Genomic DNA, 14,053 nt, shown 5'->3' with positions numbered 1-14,053 from the left:
ATCGGCTTCCGACGGAATGAACGGTTTACCAGCGGAAAGACGAGGTAGGATGAGGATGATTCCCATCGCCGAAATTCCCATTGGCTGAGGTTACCTCGGGTACTGCCAACTTGATTGTCCACCGCCCAATTCGGCGATCCCACGAAAGTCCCACCATAGCCTTTTTAAGTCATACTCGGGTTGTTCATAGGGCATCTTCGGTGATTAATATCTTTTCAAGTTTTTCTTTTTGGAAACGCTAAATTGCCATGTCTGCTCACTGTCTGTAGACTTCAGAGCACTGAAAAGTGACGCTTGAAATCCCCTGCTGCAATTTTCTCCGATATCGCAATGGCATCAAAAGGAGCGGTCTTGCCTCTCTTGAGGCGCGAGCTGCAAACCAATCGCACACAACTGAATAGAGCCGCTTCATCCTTTTCGACTGTTGCCACGACTGTTCGGAGCAGGAGAGCAGTGTCCGCTAGGCATTCGGCTCGCCACACCGCGCTATTCTCTCAGAGACAATTACTCGGTCAAACTCGGGCATTTTCACAGTCGCTATCGACAAGGCTTGCAGACGAGCATGATCAGTTCGATCCCCGTCAAGTAGAAAGGGAGTCGGATGAGGTGGATGTGTGCATTGTTGGTGGCGGTAAGAGCTTTTGTGGTTGCCAGCTGTTCGTGGCTACTCAGCGGTTTGATGGCTGATTCGATCTGTTCACCATCACAGGTCCTGCCGGTCTCGCAGCAGCTATCCGACTAAAACAGCTAGCAAACGAGGCTGGAAACGAGGAGTTTCGTGTGATTTTGCTGGAAAAAGCGGGAGAGCTGGGCGCGCATATACTTTCAGGCAATGTTCTTCAACCAACTGCAATGAATGAGCTTCTGCCCGATTGGTTGTCTGAGGAGAATCCGTCGCGATTTGAGGGTGCAACACCAGCGCGGGAGGACAAGATGCGCTTTTTGACCAAGAACTTGTCGTTCCCGATCCCCGCCCCACCCCAAATGAACAACCATGGCAACTACATTGTCAGTCTGAACGAGCTGACGAAGTGGTTGGGTGAGCGAGCTGAGGAGTTGGGTGTCGAGATTTACCCTGGATTTGCTGCTAGCGAGTTAGTCTACAATTCGGATGGCTCCGTCCTCGGCGTTGCGACGAACGACCTTGGTGTTGGACGGGACGGCAAGGCCAAGGACAATTTTGAGCGAGGTATGGAGTTCCACGCTCGTGTAACTCTCCTAGCCGAGGGCTGCCATGGTAGTTTAACGAAGCAGGTAATCAAGAAGTACGACCTCAGACGTGATAGTCAACCCCAGACTTATGGTATCGGGTTGAAGGAGGTGTGGGAGATTCAACCGGAAAAGTTCAAGTCGGGAGAGATCGTGCATTCTATGGGATACCCACTTCCTTCGGACACCTACGGTGGTGCCTGGATGTACCATTTTGGAGAGAATCTGGTCAGCATTGGGCTGGTCGTCGGCTTGGACTATCCCAACCCGTGGCTTTCACCTTACGGAGAGTTCCAGAAGCTCAAACACCATCCCCTGTTCAGGGAGGTCTTGGAGGGCGGTAAATGTATCTCCTATGGTGCTAGGGCCCTCAACGAGGGTGGCTTCCAGTCGATTCCTAAATGTGCTTTTCCAGGAGGCGCTCTCATCGGTGACACTGCTGGCTTCCTGAATGTTCCCAAAATCAAGGGCACTCATTCGGCTATGAAATCGGGCATGTTGGCTGCGGAGGCTACTTTCAATGCTTTGCAGAATGACAACAATGGTACTGTCTTCCTTTTCGACTACGAGGATGCTCTTCGAAAGTCCTCGATCTGGAAGGAGCTGTACGAAGTGCGCAATATGCGGCCCTCGTTCAAATCCCCGCTCGGACTTTACGGCGGTATCCTCTACTCTGGCTTAGAAGCCTTCCTGTTCCGCGGCAAAACACCCTGGACACTCAAGCACCACGGTACAGATGCAGCATCCACCAAACCGGCATCTGAATGTGAAAAGATCGAATACCCCAAACCTGACGGCGTGATCAGCTTCGATATCCTGACCAGCGTGAGCCGAACGGGAACGAACCACGAGGAGGACCAGCCTGTCCATTTGCAGGTCGCTGATTGGGACAAGCATACGGACGTCGCTTGGCCCAAGTACCGGGGCATTGAAAACAGATTTTGTCCTGCTGGAGTCTATGAGTACGTCGAGGATCCAAGCAAGCAGCACGGCGTTCGCTTCCAAATTAATGCCCAAAAGTAAGTCTTGGTTCTTACGCGCATTTTTCTTTTTCCTCATGCAGATGCTAACCACACACAGTTGTATCCATTGCAAGACGTGTGATATCAAGGTACCGACACAGGATATCAATTGGCAAACACCCCAGGGCGGAGAAGGCCCTAAATACTTCAAGACATAAGCTCATACCCACTGTACTTTTTTTTTTCTTTCATTTTCATCATCTTCAACTGTTTCTATGTCGTTTGAAAAGGATAGTTTCGAATTTATCCTCCGCAGACTTCCGTCGATCAACTCTACGGGTTAAAACATCCTTTCCTCTGGGTGACATCTTGTTTCTACTGACAGGTTCTCCCTCTTGGGTGATGTTTGTACTATACAGAAGGATATACAAAACTCAGCGTACATGGAATGTACAGGTTTCTCGATATGCAAAGTACCAATAGTCTCGGATTACTCCGTAGTCCACTGGCATACGAAGTAGAAATTTGCGTACCTCTCTTTGCAAATTCTCACTTAGCAGCATGCCATGAGAACTTCCGAGACCCAGACTGGTAGAGCCCCCGTGGGGACTAGCTAGCTGAACCATGGAAATGGCCGCGATCTTTCCAGTGATGACAGATCTTAGATCTGGCAGAAAATATAGCTAGTGCGTAAGTTCTCAGACTTTACCCTCGTAACTGCCGCTATCATCACGACATTTGTACTCTGTCGCGTGTTGATCGGCTGGCCAAGAAGAACAGATTGGACTCTACGATTCTACTGAGTATTCTAAGTGAGGCTGTCAAGAGTTTTAAGGCAATTTGGGCTGAGCCACGTGGATCATCAAAGTGAGGCGGGCGGGCCACTTCTGATTGATTGATCATGTCTCCCATTGTTTCGTCCTTCATTAGAGAATGGAAAACTGACTGGAAGAAACACAGCCCTGCCCAGCACTGCCTAGTCTACTGATTGGCGAACGAGTTACTTAGCTAGGGAAAGACTTGAACAGGCTGGGTGGTCGCAGGTACGTTCCTCTCTTGTGCTTTTGGCCTGGCGGTCAAACCGACCTCCACCCTCGTCGTCTCGACTCTCTTCCTCCTCCTTCAACCTCTCAATTTTTCGCTCTCATTCACCCTCTCGCCTACATCTCTTTCATCTCACTGTCCTTTCTTATCTGATATATTGACCTGATTGTATCTAGCAGCTACTCCGTTTTTCCAGCCTTGTCTGGTTTTCCGTTTTCCAGCCCGTCGTGCGAGCCACATCTGGAGATTCTGCCCTTCCACTACACACGGGATAACAGGAATACACTGCCATACTAATCTCAGGGACGCGACTATCTGAACCAAGGACTCCTGATAATCCGCTCAACTCCTTTTTGACCTGGATCGTTTTGGCCACCACAAGTCCAACGGAAGCCAGAATCGTTCTGCTGTCTAACCGCCATGACTGAGGTTTCCTCCACCCGACTTTATCTCGGGAATCTTCCCCGCAATGGTATGCAGGTCTTCATCATCAAATCTACCCTTTCCTAGGAGATATCCCCGTCTGTTTCAACCTGGATTCTGTATACCGTCAACTCGCGCCTTCCAAAACCACTAGGAGAGACCCTTTTTGGACTACTTGGTCTTCCCATAACTCTCATGAATCTCAGGACTGTTTCCTGGGATCTTCCTTCGTCCTTGGACATGGGGATGTGAGGGCGAACAAGCATATCCCTCATCCTAAGTCTCCATATTTCCCGGCCTGCAGCACCCCGACGACTACGGATATAGCTTTCTTTGGCAGTTTAACCTTGTGCTTTTAGACTGCTCGTTACTTGTGTTGCGATTAGCTGACTTTTGCCGATGGCGCCCGTGTTGGCGTCGTTGTTGCTTTTTTCAAGTGACTAAACAGGACATCGAGGAACACTTTAGTAGCCATGGCTCCGGGAAGATCACAGAGATCAAGTTGATGAACGGATTCGGGTTTATCGAGTACGAGGATGCGATGGATGCTAGAGATGTGGTTCCTGGTAAGATATCCCTGGGCAGCCCTGCCTTGACTTCGGACAGGATCATCTGGCTGACAATCACCATCTAGCATTCCGTAAGTTATCGATGCAGATGATTGACGTACCTGGTTGACTGATCTATAAACAGACGGTAGCGACTTCAAAGGCGAGCGACTTACAGTCCAGTTTGCGCGTGGACCACGCCGCAAAGAAAATTTCCCTGGCCCCCCGGATCGCCCTAACATGCCTCGTCCCCGTCGTACGATTTTTCGCATGTTGGTTTCTGGTCTCCCGGAAACAAGCTGGCAGGTTAGCAGCCCATCTCTCCTTCTATTATGGACGTCCTGGATACCACGCAACCTGGCCACCCAGTGTTCCATGAGCCTTCTATTTTCCCAATTTCTGTACTTCAGCTTCCAGGAACTCCAGCCCAGGATTCATGAATCCCTGAATCCCAGAGTCAATACCGATATTTGAAGCTCATAGAATCTGTTTACTTGTGACATGGCATCCGCATGCACCCAAGGACGTTCAAACGTCCCGGTCCAGTCGCAATTCGGATGTCCGCAATTTTCTTCTTGGATGGATGACAGTGTGACCATTGCGGACTTGAAGCTTTGGAGCCCTTGGATCGACATATGAACTGTTCCTGTTCCATCCCTGCAACGATTCGTGTCTCTTTTTGTTTTTTGTTCACCTTCTCGTGGCCTTGTTGCATTACCGGACTTTGACTGGGGCAAAACATTCATTTGGAAGCCAATTCTTACCACTGGATCAAATAGGACCTGAAAGATTTTGCACGTCAATCTGGTCTGGACGTTGTCTATTCGGAGACTGGCCGCGAACAAGGAAGAGGGTGGGTGAAGCTTGAAATGTCACGGATAACAGTTTCCAATCGTTAACATGGAACCAAGGTTCGTTGAGTTCGAGACTGCAGCTGATTTGAAAACTGCCATCGATAAGCTTGATGGACGAGAGTTCAAGGGCTCCCGAGTGAGCTGTGTCGCCGATGTAAGGACCTCGCCAGGACATGCGATACGAACCAGGATTCTTAATTATTTGCCTCCAGATTCAACCTCATGACGACCGCATTTTCCGTGATCCATATCGGTCCCGCTCACCCCGCCGCAGTTATCCTCCTATCGATGAGTATGACAGGAGATTTCCCGCGCCTCGCGGTTACAGCCCCCGCGCCCATTACAGGGAACGCTCGCCTGTTCCGCTCCGCCGCGACTATTATGAACGTGATGGCTACGGCCGTCGCACCCCTCCTCGACCTCGGATTGAAGACTATCCCCCTCGTCGTCCTTACGATGACCCCTATGATGCCCGGCCTCCACCACCTCCTCGCCACTATGATGACCCATACATGGCACCGAGACCCTACGGACGTCCTCGGACACCCCCAAGAGGCGACTATCCACCTTATGACCGCCGTGGATACTGGTAGAATTTAATTTTCTGCTTCGATTATGTTGCATACATGGCGGATACCCATTCAGTCTCGCTTGCTTTGTTCCATGATTTTCTACATATTTGTTTCCTTTGACTGGGATGCCCACAGCTTTACCACAGCATTCGATCACCTGGGGACTGAATCGCAAAACATACCATGCGGATCTCAAGATGAAGTGACTTTCCTACGTCCGTGTTGAGGGGTGAATTCCGGATACAGTGTGACAACAGTTTCTTGCTTGCAGGTCCAGGATGGAGCTCTATCCCGGGGATTGGGCATTCGACGGGTGCATGATTGCAGGACTTACGACTTTCCCTGGTTAAACACAAATCCCCCCTAGGCTTCTGGCTGCTAATGATACTGGCAATATCGACTGAAACCTCATGTCCGTTTCTGTGCTTGTGGAGGGATCTTACAGGACTTTTCGACGATCTGCTCCTTGAAAAATCCCTTACCGGCCGTTTCTCCTCGGGAAGAGCTTACCTGTAAATCTGAACTAATCCTTTATATCTGCACTGGTCCTTTTCATGCTATTTTCATTTGAAAGACCTGTACGCAGGTGTGCGCACTTGGCTAATAAACGTAACCCGACATCCTAGCCCGGACAATGCTTGATGGATGGTATGTAAAAGACTTGGAAGAGAGGGCTTGAGATGAATCTTCCATAGATGGAGCCTTTTCTGGATTCCTTGGGTGACAGTGATAGGCAGGTAAATGGAGTGTGGGGAGCTCGATGTCATTGAACAAGCTCACCAAAGCTTGACACTTCGGAGTTGCCGCTCGCATGATTTCAATCAAGGTTGACTTGGGGCTTAACAGACGATTATGCAAAGAGCCAATAGGGATATCTTTTCCCAAAATCCATCCTAAGCGTTATTAAAGTTGTGTCGAAGTATCATCATTCTTCGTCATGGGGTCTCGCCGCGCTAGAGGCGGAGTAACCCCGCTATCTTCATTGTCCAAGACTAAGGACTTCTGCTTCTATTTTCTCTCAGACTCAGTCAATAGCTTCCTAAATATAATGCGTGGAATGATCTGAGAGCCTTATTTATTTGTCTATTTTATATATATATATATATATATATATATACATCTTCTTATTTCAATTGACTCGATTTTATCGTTATTCTGCCCCACAAGAGGGGCATTGCTCACGAATATACCTAGGATACTGCTCTTATCACCAGCAAATCTACCCTCTTGAGCTTGAAAGCCGATACTTGGGCAGATCCGTCTCCATACAACAAGAGAAACATTACTCTCGATAGCTTTATCCCTAATCATGGCCGAGCAACGGGTTAACGTCCATATCCCCTCCCACCCAGCCGTCCTGGACAGTGTTCAACTTCGCAACATTCAACTCCCCTTGCCCGTTGCACCAGACCCGTGGCATCGCGACGGAAAGCCACAACCGTGCACTGCATCACTGAAACTATCTTACTCATCCGCCATCGCGGCCGCAGCCGCCGATGACGTCTCTCTCTCCCTCGACTACGGCAAGCTCTACCGCCGCCTGGAAGAAGACATCCGCAACATGGGAAAACATAGCCTCTCCCCGAGTCAGCGGATGGTCAGCGCAGACGGAAGCCGGAGGGACGAGATGATGCGCACAGAGATCGGGCAGGATGTAAGGCTGACTGCGGGTATTGTCGCGAACTGCGGCCTGGGGCTACTCGATGAGACGGCTGCCGGGATTCGGAGAATGTCGCATGTTCATTGCCATCCAGGCTCGAGGAGAGGGAGTGCGTCGGCGGAGATACAGGCGCCGCTCGCGGGGCTGTCGTTGGCGAGTCCGCCCATTGATAGTGTGTATGGGCAGTGCGAGGTCTGGTTGCAGTTGCCCAAGGCGCTGCTGCGTGCGGAGGAAGGCTTGAAGTATCGGAGCGTTACTGTCTGGGGGTATCGGCAGGGTGATGAGAGTACAGCGCTTGACGGGGAACGTTGCCCTGTTGTTCTAGAGGAGGAGTTCCGAATTGATGGTATCAGGTGCCATTGTATCCTTGGAGTGAATTCCCATGAGAGGGTTGAGAAACAGGCTGTTATCATCTCATTGGAGTTCAAGGGCCCTGGGCAATTGGCTTGGGGCTCGACGGTTGTTGATACTTATCAGGAGATGACGAGAAGGGTTGCTGAGGTAGGCCACTCCTCGTCGTACTATTTCCTGCCGTCAACTGACCTCCGTTTCTCTGTCTCAGCAAGTGGAAGAGACTGCATTCCAGACCGTGGAGGCACTGGCTACCTTCGTTGCGCGCATAGTCACCGTGCAGTTTGCCAACGAACGAGTCACAGTGAGGGTCGAGAAACCCAGCGCCCTGTCGTTTGTGGAGAGATCTGGAATAGAAATCACCCGCTCCCAGGCATTCTTCGAGAAATCAGATCTGGAAGGAGGAAGGGTATAGCTAAAGTCCCAATAAATTGTGTGACTTTGTGCATATGATTTCCTGACATCCCTAGTCCTATACTGTAAGTCCCTCTCAGCTTCCTGTTAGCTTAATTACTGGGCACATATCATGGACAAATACCCAAGAAAAATCGGTCTTGAAGCGACCTCTCTTCGTTCAACTGTATGGAGTTTTTTCATAGGCAGGCTTACTGTTCATGACTTCGTGTTGGACCAGGATGTGAGTCCTCTGTATGTGTGTAGTTCTCTCTTCTGACGGTAACCTCCCTCCACCTTGCCGCGTAGACCACTTAACGAGTAGCTCGGCGATATATGCAGGTAAGACAGTCTAAGATAGTTTATTCCTCTTCTTCGTATGACCTGCAAACGTACACCTGCTCAGTCTAAATGAAGAATACCGACCATTATCCTTGCGATCTCGATCCAATAACGGCAGCACGTGAAAGCAGTCTACTCAAAGCGGAATAGTCTCGCTTAGGTCACTCGCGTTCTGATTGGCCCCGCAACTCCAGCATCGTTTTCCAGTGTCAACAGGCGTCTTTTTCTTGATGAAAGTTGGATCTCTTGACATTCAGCTTGCCATTTCTTCCTTCCTTCTTGCTCCCAGGAATAACCATACTATTCCAGTCACTTGGATACTGATCCACCTTCTCATCCTCGTTTATCATATCTGCCGTTCCTCTATGTGCCTGTCTGCGCCCTCCCTGTCCTCGTCCGCTTCTCTCCGCTTTGCTGGCTGCCTTGCCGACTCTCATCCCTTGACCTTCAATCCAACCTTCGGGCTCGCTCCTCCCGGATCTCTGGAGGAATACGCGCTGTCTAATATTCAAGACTTGTCGGCTCCCCTGCTGTTCGACTTCTCGGTTGCCGAGGTGGTTTGGCTAGGGGTCCCTGGTCCGTCCTGAAGAAGGGCGGACGGTAAACTGTGAGATATTCAGAGCTACGAGTGTGACTTCCTGCTAGATTACGAGTGGGAGCGGTGCGTTCAGCTCTGAATTTTTTCACGTTGAAGGTATGTCGCACACCCCTGGATAGTCTTCTCACTCGCTGCTGCGTACTGTTTCGCGTTTCACCTCGAGATTAACCCGCAATGTCTGAAAGGGAGCTAACAATCCTTTTGCGCAATCAGATACTCTTCGATAGGCTTGTGCCTGTTTACTGTTAGAAGTGGAGTGGATGAATTGAGATCTGAATCACAAGCGTGCTTATTGGCGCTTTCTGACCTGATTGTTCGAACGTTGCCGTCGCTGTCCTCGACCGGGATTCTTTGCCGAAGACATGGATGCACCGATGCATGATGATCTTTCCGTGGGAGATGTCTTTGCACCCCAGGCGGACATGTCGCAACCTTGCAACTATGCCCTGCTCGGCAATAATCCTGATACTCGCTTTTGCATGAGTGGTGGCAGTCCTAGTCGCAAGCAAGTTCCGGTCACCAAGGATGTCAATGAAGTTGATCCTTTTCCAGCACACAATCTCAACATTGAGGCCTTGTCCGGCAGACCAGACCGTCGCAAAAAGAAGAAGAAATGTCAGACAAGTGAAGCTCCCCGGGCCATATCCACCGTTCGCGGATTTACTCCACTTGCCTCTGGCGACGAAGACTCGGATTTCTCGACCACAAGCGCTAAGGCTCGTCCTTCGTCACGAGCAGCCGCTTATGCAGAGAGCGATGGAAATAGTCCCATGGTCCAGCCTGCTGGATGTGGCGTGAGCGCTCTGAAGCTTCAACTCGATTCGCTCAGTCTGTCCGGCAGCGGTAGCGCTCAGGCTGCGCAGAGTGACCTGTGCTCTGAAACTCCGAGCAATGCAAGCGTTTGCTCGGACAGCGATCAGACAGAGGTCCTGACTAGTTACGAAGTACCCCTGGAACATGATTTCGTCAGCTCCGATGCCGCAGCGGAAGAAACGTCTGCGAGTCTTCCTGGTGCGCAGGATGTCCGCACTCAGCTATGCCGCAAGATGACAACCACAGACTTTGAGCCGTTACTCTGCCTGGGCAAGGGCTCCTTTGGAACCGTACTGCTTGTACGTCATGCGCTCACTGGGAAGTTGTATGCTCAGAAGCAGTTCCGTAAGGCATCGCTCACCGTTCACAAGAAACTTGTGGAGCAGACCAAGACTGAGCGCGCCATTTTGGAAAGTGTGAACCGTCATCCATTTGTGGTGAAACTGTTCTACGCGTTTCAGGATCACGAAAAGCTGTACCTCATCCTGGAATATGCCCAGGGTGGTGAGCTGTTCCACCACTTGGCCATGGAACGCATGTTCGACGAAGATGCTGCCGCATTCTACATGGCTGAAATGGTTCTCGCTCTCGAACATCTGCACCAGAATGTGGGTGTGATCTATCGCGACCTGAAGCCGGAGAACTGTCTCCTGGACCGCGATGGCCATCTGCTCCTGACCGACTTCGGCCTCAGCAAGATCGCAGTCAACGATGACGATCGCTGCAACTCGTCCCTGGGCACCATTGAGTACATGGCTCCCGAAGTCATTCAAGGCAAACCGTACGGCAAAGCCTGCGACTGGTGGTCACTTGGCGCACTCGGCTACGATCTACTTACCGGCTCCCCGCCCTTCAAGGCCAACAACAACGCCAAGCTGCAGGAAAAAATCGTCAAGCAGAAGCTCACGCTGCCCTACTTCCTTGGTCCGGATGCCAAAGACCTTCTCACCCGCCTGTTGCGCAAGGAACCCTCCAAGCGACTCGGCTACCACATGCCCAAGGACCTGCAGACCATCAAGAACCATCGCTTCTTCCGCAAGATTGACTGGAAAGCGCTCGAGCGTCGCGAGGTTGCTCCCCCTATCCTCCCTGTGGTCACGGACCCGGCTCTGGCGGAGAACTTCTCTGCTGACTTTACCACCCTTCCGCTGAGTCCGGTCGTCACCAGCAACGGCTTTGACGATTATTACTCTCTTCGCCAACGCCCCAGCCAACGCGCAATGTCAACAAGTCCGGATGGGATGAGTTGCGACAATGACCCGTTCGGTGGATTCAGCTTTGTGGCTTCCAGCAGCTTACTTGACAACAATGGAGTTGGCATCACGACCCAATGTTACCGATAACACTCTCCTTGTTGTCCAATCGTTGCATTTCACTTTCGGCCTTGTTTCAGTTCTACTATGACGCCCGTTACTGGAGATCTTACTTGGAAATCGTATATTGCGGATTCTTAACAATTCAAGTATCAAAGGCATCATACAATATCCGTTCTATGTTGCTGGAATCTTTGATAAAATCCTATCCAAATAAAGTCGACCACCCCCCAACCAATGCATGCTCGAGGAGTAGTGCATGAATGCAGTGAATGCAGCAACTGATCGAGCCGCTAGAAATAATTTATATGACCCATGTGGTAGTCCAGCGTCATGCCAGGTCACCATAAGTCAGGCAGTTAGAGAGACTCCCTCCTTTTCTTCGTCTGAAACTATGCATGTTCTCAGCAACTATAATTGTAGCTGTCGTAGAACACATGGAGTCCAAAATGGACGGGAAAACCATAATCAAAGCTCTCCTTCTTCACTGCCCCCGCCTTCGTCTTCCTGAGCAGCTTGTTGCGTTTGGGAGGGCGGGGGTGGAGGTGGTGGCTGAGGAATATCGGGAGGTGGTGGCGGTGGGGGTAAAGGTTGATGATGAGGGTGTCCTGGGAGCGGTGGAGGCTGTTCCTCGAAGGACTGCGACCTCCTTCCGAAGGACGACCGCCGTCGTCTCGCGGGATCTTCGTACCCGCGGTACCGATCGGGTCCGCGGCGATCGACTGAGTTTCGTCTGTTGGGGATTCGCGCTCCGGCTCCGGATGGTGGTGGTACTGGTGGAGCACCGTGCGACGGCATGTTCTGCGAAACGATCTCGTCAATGCGTTGCTGGATTGGATCGGCTTCCCTCGGACCTGCCACTTTTCCGCCGCCCGGAGGATGGTGGTCGCTATCTCGACGTGGGAATGGACGGGGAGCGGGCGGTAGGGGATGCGGGTGACGGTGGTGGACGGGGGGATGAGGTAATGACGGAGGTGCCTGGCCGTTGAGATGGGGTCGGCCCTGAGAGGAGGAGGAAGGGCTTCCTGCGTTTGGCAGGCTTTGCGAGGAAGGAGCGGATGGGCTCTGTTGATCCTGCCAGCTGCCACGTGGCGCGGCATCCGCATCCCTGCGTGGTCTTTTTGGAGAACGCTCTCCGTTGGAAGGTGCTGAGCCATCTCCTCGAGGCTCGCCGCTGTCTTCCGGCTCTTTCGATCGTTTCCGTCCATGAGTGACGTCTGACTCCGCTGGAGGAAGATTTGCGGGACTGCCAGCGTGCGGGATCCTGGTCTTCTCAGTGCCCTCGTCCGACAGTATTGGGGTGGTCGGGTAGTACTGGCTATGTTTCTGCATGGCATTGTTCTCGTAGAGCTGTGCCATCCTCATGCAGGCGCGACGCACCTGCGTCAGATCCACGTCAATCTGCTCCCACCACGCTCGACCGCGGTCGTCGTCCGGAAATCCCACGTCGCAGTGCCGCGCGGCGGCATATAGAGCGGCGGCAGCGATGGTGCGTGCGGTGAACTGGAGGCAGAGGACGGTAAACATGGAGTCGTTGACAAAGGCCCATGCGGCATTGCGGAGCGGTTTGTTGTCATTCACGCCAAAAAAACAGATAAAATCGTAGAGGATGCGGTACGGCTGTTCGAGCTGTAGGTCGAAGCAGAGCGCTTCCAGGAGTAAGTCTTCATGGTGCAGGATTGTGTCCCTCCATTTCCAAAACTCCTTGGATTGTTCGTCCACCACCAGATTCGGTTGCTTTTGCGCCACTCGGCAGCAGGCCACCACAAGCTCTCTCATTCTTCGAACGTTCTCTTCGACTTTCGTAGCTAAGAATAGTGCAGTGGCCGCGATGGGATAGGGATGCATACCCGGTCGTTGAGGTATATCGACCATGCTGTAGCGCATGAAGAACCGGTGAAGGTAGACGGCTGCGGTCGCCAAAGTGAGCTGGGGTAGCTTCAGCATGATCCCGACCTGGGTAATGAAATTGACGCCTTTGCTGCGACTAGTATGTTCCGCTTCCATCTTCATGCCGTCGAGTTGGGATGGCGTACGAGTGAGTTCTTCATCTGTGAAGAGCCATTGTGTTTGCGATGCGTGGAGGACGGGATTCGGCTCAGCAGGTAGAGGCCGTTTCTGCGAAGAATGCGACGGTGCCGAGGCCATGACCGTATCGAGGAGATCGTCTTGTCGCGGGTCAATCACCCTAAGTTGCGAGTCAAGTTGGTACAATGTTTCCGCCCGATGTTTGTCGGAAAGCGCTCTGGACTATAAACGGTCTTCGGTCAAGTCTTATCTCTTCGAGGAGGACAGCTGCGCAGGGCGCGCTGACCGCACGTGGTGCTGCGTGTCTGTCCTCCCTTCGCAGCAAGGAGATGCCAGAATTGCGTGTATTATGAGTTCGTATCAAACATAGCGCATGGTAAGCCTCGTGGTACCGCGAGTTGACTTTTCGCAACCAAGTGAGTTATGAAGCGTCCTTGAGACGAGCAGATGGCGATTTGCCAAACGAGTGATTGGTAGGTGCGGAAGAAGCTCCAAAACGCTTCTGCTTGAGTAGCCGGAGTAACCCTTCCAATTTGATCAAAAGCGGCTCTCAATATAGGCTAAACTGTGGGCTTGTGACGTCTGGATTTCTCAGTGTCAGTCTCGCAACACTTCAAAAGATAGTCTGGATGTGCGGATGCGAAAGGCCCGGATCATCATGTTGTTCCGGGGTATGTAGATCGGCTCCGGTTGACCCAGTACGAGGAGTATCCGTATCTAACAACATGAAACTGACGAGTTCAACTGAGAGAAAATGAATCTGTTGAATTTCTGTGTACAACTATAAGTCGATCGTGGTATCATTAACCTCTAGTGCCTGGTCGACTGGGCTGGGTCCAGTGCCCTCGCTGCAAAAACTCCAAAACGACGCCATGCACGCAAATAAATCCGACACACAGAAAAACATAATACTGTAGACAAAGGTATCGTGACAATTCAGATC

At 51.5% G+C, this 14,053-nt stretch overlaps 6 protein-coding genes across 6 annotated transcripts; 5 read left to right on the top strand and 1 right to left on the bottom strand.

Annotated features, from left to right (window-relative positions):
* Nucleotides 1–330: 330 nt before the first annotated feature.
* On the top strand, nucleotides 331–2,766 carry AFUA_3G10110 (electron-transferring-flavoprotein dehydrogenase; the record flags this gene model as incomplete). Its single annotated transcript, XM_749516.1, has 4 exons — nucleotides 331–631; nucleotides 710–2,228; nucleotides 2,333–2,575; nucleotides 2,628–2,766. The coding sequence occupies 4 exons, from the start codon at nucleotides 331–333 to the stop codon at nucleotides 2,764–2,766; spliced, it is 2,202 nt and encodes a 733-aa protein (XP_754609.1).
* Nucleotides 2,767–3,281: 515 nt separating this feature from the next.
* On the top strand, nucleotides 3,282–6,524 carry AFUA_3G10100 (uncharacterized protein). Its single transcript, XM_077804401.1, has 7 exons — nucleotides 3,282–3,687; nucleotides 4,076–4,204; nucleotides 4,273–4,278; nucleotides 4,332–4,492; nucleotides 4,966–5,039; nucleotides 5,098–5,194; nucleotides 5,253–6,524. Exons 1-7 carry the CDS (start codon nucleotides 3,636–3,638, stop codon nucleotides 5,631–5,633), a joined length of 900 nt encoding a protein of 299 aa, XP_077660554.1. The 5' UTR covers nucleotides 3,282–3,635; the 3' UTR covers nucleotides 5,634–6,524.
* Nucleotides 6,525–6,709: 185 nt separating this feature from the next.
* AFUA_3G10090 (dihydroneopterin aldolase family protein) lies at nucleotides 6,710–8,419 on the top strand. Its single transcript, XM_749518.2, has 2 exons — nucleotides 6,710–7,773; nucleotides 7,835–8,419. Exons 1-2 carry the CDS (start codon nucleotides 6,922–6,924, stop codon nucleotides 8,036–8,038), a joined length of 1,056 nt encoding a protein of 351 aa, XP_754611.1. The 5' UTR covers nucleotides 6,710–6,921; the 3' UTR covers nucleotides 8,039–8,419.
* A 304-nt stretch (nucleotides 8,420–8,723) lies between these two features.
* On the top strand, nucleotides 8,724–9,228 carry AFUA_3G10085 (uncharacterized protein; the record flags this gene model as incomplete). The annotated part of the gene is made up of 2 exons (XM_001481570.2): nucleotides 8,724–8,915; nucleotides 8,979–9,228. The coding sequence occupies 2 exons, from the start codon at nucleotides 8,724–8,726 to the stop codon at nucleotides 9,033–9,035; spliced, it is 249 nt and encodes an 82-aa protein (XP_001481620.1). The 3' UTR covers nucleotides 9,036–9,228.
* Nucleotides 9,229–9,330: 102 nt separating this feature from the next.
* AFUA_3G10080 (AGC family serine/threonine-protein kinase) lies at nucleotides 9,331–11,112 on the top strand (the record flags this gene model as incomplete). Its single annotated transcript, XM_749519.1, has 1 exon — nucleotides 9,331–11,112. One exon carries the CDS (start codon nucleotides 9,331–9,333, stop codon nucleotides 11,110–11,112), a length of 1,782 nt encoding a protein of 593 aa, XP_754612.1.
* Nucleotides 11,113–11,550: 438 nt separating this feature from the next.
* AFUA_3G10070 (uncharacterized protein) lies at nucleotides 11,551–13,709 on the bottom strand (the record flags this gene model as incomplete). Its single annotated transcript, XM_077804400.1, has 2 exons — nucleotides 12,398–13,709; nucleotides 11,551–12,346 (listed from the first exon to the last, which is right to left on the bottom strand). The coding sequence occupies exons 1-2, from the start codon at nucleotides 13,228–13,230 to the stop codon at nucleotides 11,551–11,553; spliced, it is 1,629 nt and encodes a 542-aa protein (XP_077660553.1). The 5' UTR covers nucleotides 13,231–13,709.
* Between the last annotated feature and the right edge of the window lie 344 nt (nucleotides 13,710–14,053).

Source organism: Aspergillus fumigatus, chromosome 3, assembly GCF_000002655.1.
Source record: "Aspergillus fumigatus Af293 chromosome 3, whole genome shotgun sequence".
Classification (NCBI taxonomy): domain Eukaryota; kingdom Fungi; phylum Ascomycota; class Eurotiomycetes; order Eurotiales; family Aspergillaceae; genus Aspergillus; species Aspergillus fumigatus.
The sequence above is the reverse complement of the archived record's forward strand: the minus strand, read 5'-3'. Positions and strand labels throughout refer to the sequence as shown.